This window comes from Pseudorasbora parva, chromosome 20 (genome assembly GCF_024679245.1).
Source record: "Pseudorasbora parva isolate DD20220531a chromosome 20, ASM2467924v1, whole genome shotgun sequence".
NCBI classification, from domain to species: Eukaryota; Metazoa; Chordata; class Actinopteri; order Cypriniformes; family Gobionidae; genus Pseudorasbora; species Pseudorasbora parva.
Window position 1 is genome coordinate 8079490 of NC_090191.1, and position 10680 is coordinate 8090169.

Here is a 10680-nt window from a genome sequence, read left to right on the forward strand (position 1 = left end):
TTGTTTTTCCTTTATACACATCTGCGAAAGTACCTCTCTATGCACAAATGCGTAAATGAAGAATATAATGTAGCATGTTTTTACAAATGTTGTGATTAATATGTATATATTTTTTATGATCTAATTAAAGTATTTATTTCTCAATTATATCTTTGTTGACATTGTCCTTTTAGGTTAAAGTAAATTAAACGAAGCACTCATAAACAAAAGATTTCAGGTGATTATACAGTAAGAGAAAAAATTATGTGCACAGTGAACGGGACTTTTATTTTGGCGTGTTGGTCTGACGTCATAAAACCACGTCGCGGTTGTGCATCTGATGCTGAAGAAAGGTTTGTGTTTTAAGTGTTTGAAACGAAGCCGAATGAATGATACTTTATTCAAAGTAACATTGCATTGCGTTATCTAACATTTATTAGCATTGTGTGAGTAGAGTTAAATCATAAACTTATGAGTAACCGAAGGAGCGTCTCAATTTCGCACTTTATTGTGATTCAGTTCAAACCTTTTACTGTCTATGGTTCAAACATGAAATCAGTCCCTGGCGAATGACGACAGAACCGGAGCTTAATTGAACCGATTGATTCACATCAAATGATTCAGTGATTCAAAGCGCTCTATTCCCATTTCTATCTCGATTTCTACAAATCATTAAATAACTAAACTGACTAATATATTAATAATCTCTATAATTTGCATTATATTATATTAATCTGTAGTGTTAGGTTTTAGGGGTGTAACGATTAGTTTTAACAACGATTCGATTCGACTGAAATAAAACAGTCACAATTTTTGGCTAAAAAGTTACTGAATCGATTTCAAGTCACTGAATCGTTGTTAAACAAATCGTTACACCCCTATTAGGTTTAGATTAATCAGGTGATTTAAGTCCATTCTCTCTTACAGTGACTGAACTAGTGAATTAGAGCTGATTGAGACTCTTAATTTAGTTTGGATTTATTTTTCTTTCTGTTAATTATTCTCATCTTAAACAGGACTAACACAAAAAAATTGTGGTGAAGCGACTGTGATCCATGTGACATATAAAGATGGTGTTTATTAAAGAAGAGAGTGAAGACCTAAAGATTGAGGAAACATTCCGAGTTAAAAATGAAGAAACTGACGAACAAACAGGTTGGTTTCATTCAGTAGTTAATTGGCTTTTGTGTGTGTGTGTGTGTGTGTGTGTGTGTGGTGGTGGTGGTGGTGGTGGGGGGGGGGGGTACAATTCTGTATAGGGCTGCAACATTTGGGGAAAATATCTAATTGTGATTTATTCTGGTTAAAATTGTGATTTGCGATTTAAAATGTAAAACACAGATGCGTTCTCTGTTAATATGCAGACTGCCTATGACTTTAATTATTAAAATTATTAGAAAGGTCTAAGGATTTTTTTTTTTTTATCTGTGATATCAATTTCTTAAAGTCTATGTCTTTAATATGAAATGAGTCTCATATGCATTTCCCCGTTTGGGGAGGGGAAAAAAAGTACAGTGAAGAAAAACATTGTCATATAAATTTACGGGTTATTTTTTCATAATAATTTAATTAATTGTCATATAAATTCACCTGTTACTTTTTTCATAATAATTTAATTCATTGTCATATAAATTCACGTGTTATTTTTTTCATAATAATTTAATTCATTTTGGACGCCAGAGAGCGCCTTTGAGCAGAAACTCCACATTTGCCTCAAAGATCATTGGTTTTCAGGAAATACAAAAAAAACCTGAAAAAAAGAAGATAAAAAAGCTTTGACTGATTAAAACATTAAGACAATAAACACACAACTGCATCAATATATGGTGTATTTAAGTTCAAGCCTTCTATGGTATTTTCATAATAATAAAGTACTGTATATCATAATGCAGTGCTGATTGACAGACTTTATCACTGTATAGAATACTATAAAATATAGGGGTGGGAATCTCTAGGCACCTCACAATTCGATTACAATTCAGAGGGCTGTGATGCAATTATGAAACGATTATCAAAGCATCTTTTTTTTTCTATACAGATTTTCTTTTTTTCTCACGTGGTATTTTTAAAGTACAGTAATTCTTTCTTTCCCTGAGCATGGCAAATACCAAACCGTACTGAAACCGTGAACCTAAAACCTTGATTCAAACTGAACCGTGAGCAATCTGTACTGTTACACCTCTAGCGTAACGTATGTATGGGGGTGCCACAAAATTAGAAAATTTCCAAAGGGTGCCATGACTGAAAAAAGGTTGGGAAACACTGATTTAGTGAACGGCTGTGGCTCGCCGGCAGGAAAAACAATCAAAACAATCAAGATTTTTAAACCTGTTTCATCATTAACGTTAATCAAAGCTATTATTCTAAATGTAGGCTGTCAAGAAGGAGCAAAGAGGGGCAGTGTCTCTTCAAAAAAACTGAGAGACAATACATAATATTACAAAAATCGAATAACGTCAACAAATGGTCTGCCATTGTCTGTGATGTTTGTTTACTGTTATATTTACCAGTAAAGAGTAGGTTATAGCTACTTTATTAATTGAATTCATAAAAAAAACCTTTTTGCTTTTTAATATTCAAATGCACTAGTCTATATCACCAGATGCGTTGGTCTAGCAACAAGTGCAAGCCACTTCAGAGACACAGATAGTTACGTGTTCTGATTTAACACAATCGAGCGTAAAAATACGGAATAAATCATGGGAGAATACTAAAACGGGAAGACAGCGGGAAAAGAGCTAAAATACGTGAGAAAAAAAGGGAGGGTTGACAGCTATTAGTTAATGACAGCTAGCTGGTGGTTGGAACCTTTTCTTAATGAATGCACCTGAAATGTATGCAATAAACATGTTTTTGACAAATATTTCAATTTGTTTGTGGTCTATATAGCCTGCAGTTAGCCCATGCGCCCGAAGGCACGGCTTGAAGACCCAGTCAGTGATGTCATGATATGCTAATTTGCTACTTAATCACCATCACCAAAAATTTCCCTTTTTTTTACATTCAAATTTGAAGAAGAAAAAAAATAGACCTACCTACCGACCCTTATTTTTTTTTTTTTTTTTTTTTTTTTTTTAATTTACTGTTACTGCAAACCAAAATATTTTTAAGGATGGCCCAGAGGGGGCCCGTTCTTCGTACCTCGCTTAATACATCTGAGATTATTTGATTTGACAGATTCCCGATCTTTTAATCGTGATAACTGATCTCTGGCTCAAACAAATTTGCAATTGGATAAAAATATCTGGATTAAGTTATCTGAGATCACTGCTCGTGCCTGTGTTCCCTGAAGAGGGAAGATGCATCGATATTCAAAACCAAGATCAGCAATGCAGCGATTGGCTGGCGTCAAGACCACGTAATGACATCATATAATTAAAAAAGCCACACGGCAAAAAACTTGTCAAAGAAGAAGAAAAAACACAAATTTCTGGACCTTTATAAGGAAACAACCAAACCAACATAAAAGTTAGATAAATTAAATGTGCACTGTTTTGATGAACATGATTCCCAATTATTTATATTCACGATTTTATAATATAAAACGCACCAAACTACAAGTGTGCACCCTAACATAAAGCAATAACAACACCCTCTTGTTATGTGCATTGAGCAATATAATCCTTCAGACAAAAACAAAAAAGATTTTACTGTCCCAAAATCACAGCTTTTATACCAAACTAGAATTCTGCACCAGCAGCTCTCATACAAAAGTAATGCTTGTGGACTTCAGAATATTCTGAATAAGCAACGTACAACTGCTCTTCCACAAATAAATATTAGAATCTTAAACTTGTGACTTAAAACTAAATCCTGGCCTAAGCACAGACACTTATTCCCCCCTCTGTATACCACAATCAAAATCAGCTTTTATAAAAAATTAACATCTAAACGGTAAATTAACATTTGCTGAGAATACAGCCGCAAATCTGTGACCATTAAATTTGCGATAGTTTGTGGTCCCCTGGTTGGCAGCAACTAGCGGTTTGTTGTGTTTCGAAAATATTTAGTTTAGTTTGGCACAAATTAAATATAGTGTGACACTTGTCTAGGTCATTTCCCCCTTCAACTTCATAGCCTACATGTTACTATTAGGGCTGCCACTAACGACTATTTTTATATGGATTAATCTATCGACTAATTTATCACAATCATTTTCAACAATTTTACTTAAAAACGTAGAATTTAATTTGAAACTGTGGCATTCAGTAATGTATAAAAGCTATAAATGTGAACAAGTCCTTGACAAAATGTAAAACTAAAAGAGGACAAATTTGTAAACCAGCATAACAACAAAGAACAAAAAAACAGAATATCAGCAAATACTTTTTGTTGTCACGATACCAAAATAATGACTTTGATACCATACCAGACTAAAATACCTTGATACTGATACTGAATCCATACCGTGGCAAAAAAAAACTGTAAAAGTAATACACTAAAATAACTATACACTGATGTATGGATAACTATACACTGATGTATGGACTCAAGTATGTTTTTTTTATTTTATTTTTTTATGAAAGGGGTTCTTCAGCGCTGGGAAGATGAATCTGTATTTAAACTGGGTCATCAATGTAGTTAACTATTTTTGTTAATTATTTTTGAATTTGGTGCTTTCTAGACTGAGAAAAGACAGAAAATGTATTTTTGTCTCATGGGAATGAAAGACTACAATTCCCAGAATGCTTCGCTGCCCTGTGAGGCCACTTCCAAAGCCACCGCTACTGAATCACTTTTACTCTCCCACCACTGCATTCATCTTCATAAAATCAGTTCAGTTAGAGAACAGACACTACAATTAAAAACTGAACGTGTCTGTTCAATATATTGTGATTTAGCCGCTGAGGAAGTGTCACAAACGCAGCATGAGTCAGATTACACGCATCGTGATGATCTGAATGAGCTCTCGTGATGAGAGCTGAGGTAAACGGGTCCACGCTCGCGGCATTAGTTCTCAGCGTGTGTTCAGTCTGGTGCATTTTCAGTTCATGCCTTTGTAAGATTAACTTTCATAGGAATTAATTTGAGAGATAAAATACTCACTTTGCTCTGCCGGCCGCACCGTTTCCATGAATGCCGAGCCAAGCTGTGAGTGCGACCCCATCTCCCATGTGCGAGTTGAAAACATGCGGAAATAGCTCCCTCTGCTGGTTGTAGTCTTTAGCGTCTGGCCAAACAATTTACTGATGACGCAAATCGACGATATTTGCGTTACCGGAGTAATTTTTCCAGAAATAAAATGCATAAATCTCTCGTCTCAGGGGGATATGAGAGGGTGGAGCACAGTCATTTGAATATACTTAAGGGTTTCTACTGATACATAACCCATATGCTAATCGCTGAAGTAACCCTTTAACAATCACATAGAATATTAGGTCCGGCTCTTTAAGAACTGCACGAACCAAACTCATTGTAACACACAATTTCTCACTCAACTCTGTATACGTTCACTAAAGACATATCAGACTGTGTTTACCTGAATACTCGCCAGGACGTGCATTCTTACATATTTTTGATCATTCAAACCCAATAATCCGTGATGGCGACGTCGTGATCTGAAAGGTGTGTTAATGGCAGCGTGCGCTTCAGGTCAGAGTCCGGCAGCGCAAGCACGTCCCGGCCGTGCCACACTTCATTTTCTAATGCAAGCGTTTCTGTTGTTTTTAGTGAACGGTGAAAGCAAAGCTCACACACGTCCTCACTCCTGCTTTCACACATCGACGCAAATTAAAAAATACTGCTCTTAGAGTGTGGTCATTTTTAAAGTAGACCTACTGGTCCAGTACTAATAAAATTTCATATCATGTTTGTATCCAACTTACCCAGGCGACTGAAAAATATTGACATAATTATCAGCGTCTAGGTAGTTGATTGTATCAACCAATCGCAACAGGCCTTGTTACTATAGCAATGAATGCAACTTTAATTGCGTGGAGAGGGGCAATTCAGTTCCACTCAGGATGTGCTTTTTGATTCCATTGTGCTACTTTCATATAATTTGTTTGTTTTCATTTTGTAAACATCACCCTAGCAAATTTCTGGTAATATTTTTGTGATTGTTTGGGGCATTCTACAGCCCTTCATTAAAACGTTCAACACATAGCCCACCTCAGATTGTTTTAATCAGTTCTCAAAGCATAAAAATAAGTGAACACTATTAGTTGCTAAATTCTGATTGGGTGAGCAAGGCAGACATTTGGGTGGGCCTCACTTTTCTTTTTTATCCCAGGATATCAACAGTGACATCCATTTTTTTAATGGCTTTTTTAAAGTGTTTTGCCCTGTTCAATATCTCCGTCAACATTTCATTAAACTGCTGACATAAGCCCGATTCGGACAGTAATTCTTTCTCATGCTGACGTCCGTAAAAATAAATTTGCATGCCACCTCAGTGATAAAACTTGTGCATTCGGATGGCGATTTATTCGCGGTAGGGGAGCGAGTTTTGTGATCCTGCGCACCTGAGAACACTGCTCATGTGGTCGGTCGAATGAAATGCTTTGAATAATAAGAATAAAATCATTTTTAATTTCTCCTTAAAAATCTCCTTAAAAAGGGAAGATGTAATTTTAAAAATGTGGAAATGAGCGGAAATAAGCAAATTGAACCTATATAACGTTAATTACTTCCATAATAACAGCTCATTTCAAATGTTTCCGTGTTTTTCTTCTCTTTCTCTTTTGAGCGGAGATGAAAGATTATTCTTGTAAATACTTTCCAGCATTTCAGTAATAAAAGTGTAGGCTAGATCTTTAAAATGCGTCCAGATTACTGGGAAACGCAACGATACTGTGCTCTGCAGAGGTCAAAAAGAATATAAACAGAATTAAATCACCACACGACCTTGGTGTTTGTCTAAAACAGTAGGTAATTCGGCCGGGGATTTTTACACGGGTGGTGAGTAACAAACACTGACATTCTGGATTCAGACAGCAATAAAATCACAGACCAACCCCTGTCAAAGATGAAAATACCTTACGACCCCACAAGAAACAATTACCTTCCGAATAGGGCTATATAGAGTTTTATGTCTGGAACCAAGGCAGCCAACTACGAGATAAGTCATGACTATAAAACATTTGATTTGCCCCCCCCAAAGTTTGTAAACAGCAAAAGAATAAAAAGGTCAAAGGTTGACTGTAAACAGAGGGACTTCAGTGGTAGCTGCTCGATCGCTCAAGCCTTTCACAGGTTTTTATGGTACCGTCGCTGTTACTCTTAGAATTGTTATAGTTTTCCCTCGAAGGCTGTGAATGAGGTGCTGAACCATAGAACGCAGCAATTATTCAGTCTCTCATGCCATGTATTTGATAGGAGATGCATAATAATTCAAGTGGATTAACAATATTTGGTGCTGAAGGAGATTTCTGGCAGGGTGCGTTGTGAACCTGAGGAGGCGGAGCTGCCAAATTTATCATCTGCTTTCATTCTCAAAGTTGAACACAGTCATTTGATACTTATATAAGTATATACCTCTACAGAAATTAATTATATTTTTGACATTCGGTTATATTTATTTGACATTTGGTTATAATTATACTCTAGTATAATTATACTAGACACTAAATATTGTCTTGAGTTTAAATATTTTATTAGCTCTTCGGTAAAGAAAAACATTTAAAAACAGTTTTAAGCCTTTATCTTAGCTTTTATTTAATACCTTCTCATCCTCCTGGACTTAACTACAGCTTTCGATACTGTTGTTCATAACATCCTCCTTCACCGTTTAGATTCCACCATCCACTCTGACTCGGTCCACAACTGGTTCTCTTCTTATCTTACTGGGAGAACTGAATATGTTGCGTTGGGAGAAGCTACATCCCTGTCACACAACGTCACCTGCGGTGTCCCTCAAGGCTCAGTGCTTGGATTGGATTTCTTTTCACTGCTATGCTGATGACACGACTTTACCTTAGGACAAGTTCATCCACCTCTGCTGACCTCACACCATCCACTTTGATCACTTGACTAAATGAGATAAAGGCGTTGATGAAGCAAAACTTTCTCCAGCTAAACAGCTCCAAGACTGAAGCAATCCTATATTGTAAATATTAAAATTGTGATCCTATATAAATATTTTGCATGTTGATAGTTCTTTCAGTTTTAGACAGGTTGCATTTGACTGCATTTGCATTTTACTATTACGTTGTTCTTGTCCTTATCTAACAAACTCGAAGTAATGCCTGTACGTCCATCTCGTGAATGTACATTCAGATGTCTTCTTCTGCCCCATTAACCTTGTTCACTTTCATTTGGCTCCGCTGCCTCCGCAGCATGAGCTTCCGCAGACTGCGCGCACCTCGTCCGTTTGGGCAGGTGTTTATACTCGACGTGCTCGCTGTTGCGCTATTCTTTGAAATGGCAGAGCCTTTAAGCCTTTTTGCTGGTTTTCCACTGGCCAGTACGAGCACACACAGAGGCCGAAATCATGCCTCGCGTCACTCATGTAAAACCCGCCCTAAACACGCCTTCAAAAAAAAGAGATTTTCATTGTCTTTATTTATAAACTTGGACTCCATATTCGGCAATTGACTGAGCACGAACAGGTAACCTACTTGCATTTTTAATTCGTTAATGTCTGCTGTTTGTTTGTTTTTTGAAAAGCTAAAAGTGTTATAACGCAAGCGCATTCTGAAAATATACACGCGAGGCAAACTAAATAATAAAATTACACTTTAAAAATGTTTCCCCAAAGTTAGTTTATGTCACTGAAGGCAGTTATCATCACGATGATTTCATTTCAGGTGTTCGTTTTAAAAATAAGTTTACTTTGAGTTAGTTATTTGATGCTATAAAAACGGGGGTGTGACGTCATGATTGACAGCTGAGACTGACGGCTTCTCTGAGTGAAGTTGTCACTGAGGCACTAACGGACTTTTTTCGGAATTTTTGGGAGCAGATAAGAGCTTTAGCTTTCATTTCTACATTTCCATAACTGTTTATTTCACACCAACATTATTAATTGTTCTGCATCTGCGAGAGTGTGGGCGGGCTTTTGATATCGCGACTGTACTTCCTGCTCTACTTCCTGCGCTCTACTGCGCAACTCCGGTCCCGAAATCGCTACTGCGCAGACTCGGTCCCAAGATGTCCGCGCCGTGCAAGGGCGCCTGAAAGCTTCAAATCTGCCAAGCGGAAACGGATGATGTCGAGTCGTCCATATTTTTTTACGGTCTATGATTGTAACCCATGGTGGTTAAGTGTTTTTCAGTCACAAGATGGTGCCAGACAGTCAACGACAATGGAGTGACACGTTAAGCATATAAGTAGTACCGGTCAAGATAACTCGTAGTACCGAGGTGAGCGGTGTGTTATTCTTTTTGGCAGTTATCTGGGAATAACATACCATTGGAATGCGCAATTGACCAATCAGAATCAGGTATTTAACAGAGTAGTCTTATAAGAGATAATATTAAACTGTTGGAGATTTTTGCTGTTTGCAGTCCAGAAGAGAGAGATAGAGATCACACAGAGCTAGAGTGCGCACACAACACACTTAATGAGTGACGAAAGAACTAAACTAAAGTTTAGTCTGGCTTCATATCCATGTCCCCCCATAAACTTCTGGGCCCTCGGGCCCCCTTTTCCATTGGTTTTGATGCTTTACATGTCTAAATGTTTTGTTGTCTGTTTGGTATTAATTTGCATGTCTCTTTTCTCCTTAGACCTGATGGTGCTGAAAAAAGAGAGTGAAGTATTGAATGAAATGGAAAAGAAAGATACATTTAAGAATAATGATTTCATTACCAGAGAAAAAACGTTTAGTTGCTCACAGGCTAAAAAAACACAAAAAAAGGGTGAAAAGAAAGGAACTAGAAGTAATTTCACCTGCAAACAGTGTGGAAACAGTTTCGCTTCAGGAGTAAACCTTAGAAGACACATGAGAGTTCACACTGGAGAGAAGCCTTACACCTGCCAACAGTGTGGAAAGAGTTTCGCTTCGGGAGTAAACCTTAGAAGACACATGAGTGTTCACACTGGAGAGAAGCCTTATACCTGCCAACAGTGTGGAAAGAGTTTCACTGAGAAAGGAAAGTTTATAACCCACATGAGAGTTCACACGGGAGAGAAGCCTTACACCTGCCAACAGTGTGGAAAGAGTTTCACTTCAGGATTAAACCTTAAAAGACACATGACAGTACACACAGGAGAGAAGCCTTACACCTGCCAACAGTGTGGAAAGTGTTTCAGTTATAAAGGAAACCTTAACACTCACATGAGAATTCACAATGGGGAGCAGGCTTACACCTGCCCCCAGTGTGGAAAGATTTTCAATCAAAAACGACACTTTGAAGACCACATAAGGATTCACACTGGAGAAAAGCCATTCACCTGCCAACAATGTGAAAAATGTTTCAACCGAAAAACAAGCCTTAATAGGCACATAAAAGTTCACAATGGAGTGAAGAATTGTACCTGCCAACTGTGTGGAAAGAGTTTTTCTCCAGGTGTATGCCTCAAAAGACACATGAGAGTTCACACTGGAGAGAAGCCTTACACATGCTCTCAGTGTGGAAAAAGATTTGCTGTCAAAGGAACCCTTGCAAGACACACAAGGGTTCACACTGGAGAGAAACCCTACACATGTACTCAGTGTGGAAAGAGTTACAGTCAACTGGGAAACTTTAAAGTCCACATCAGAATTCACACGGGAGAGAAGTAATGTTTTAGGCATAAAAATAGCCCTGGACTACCAGA

The 10680-nt window shown here is 37.5% G+C and overlaps 1 protein-coding gene across 1 annotated transcript; it reads left to right on the forward strand.

Annotated features, from left to right (window-relative positions):
- Window positions 1–301: 301 nt before the first annotated feature.
- On the forward strand, window positions 302–10680 carry LOC137049319 (gastrula zinc finger protein XlCGF57.1-like). Its single transcript, XM_067427836.1, has 3 exons — window positions 302–332; window positions 996–1134; window positions 9648–10680. The coding sequence occupies exons 2-3, from the start codon at window positions 1050–1052 to the stop codon at window positions 10643–10645; spliced, it is 1083 nt and encodes a 360-aa protein (XP_067283937.1). The 5' UTR covers window positions 302–332; window positions 996–1049; the 3' UTR covers window positions 10646–10680.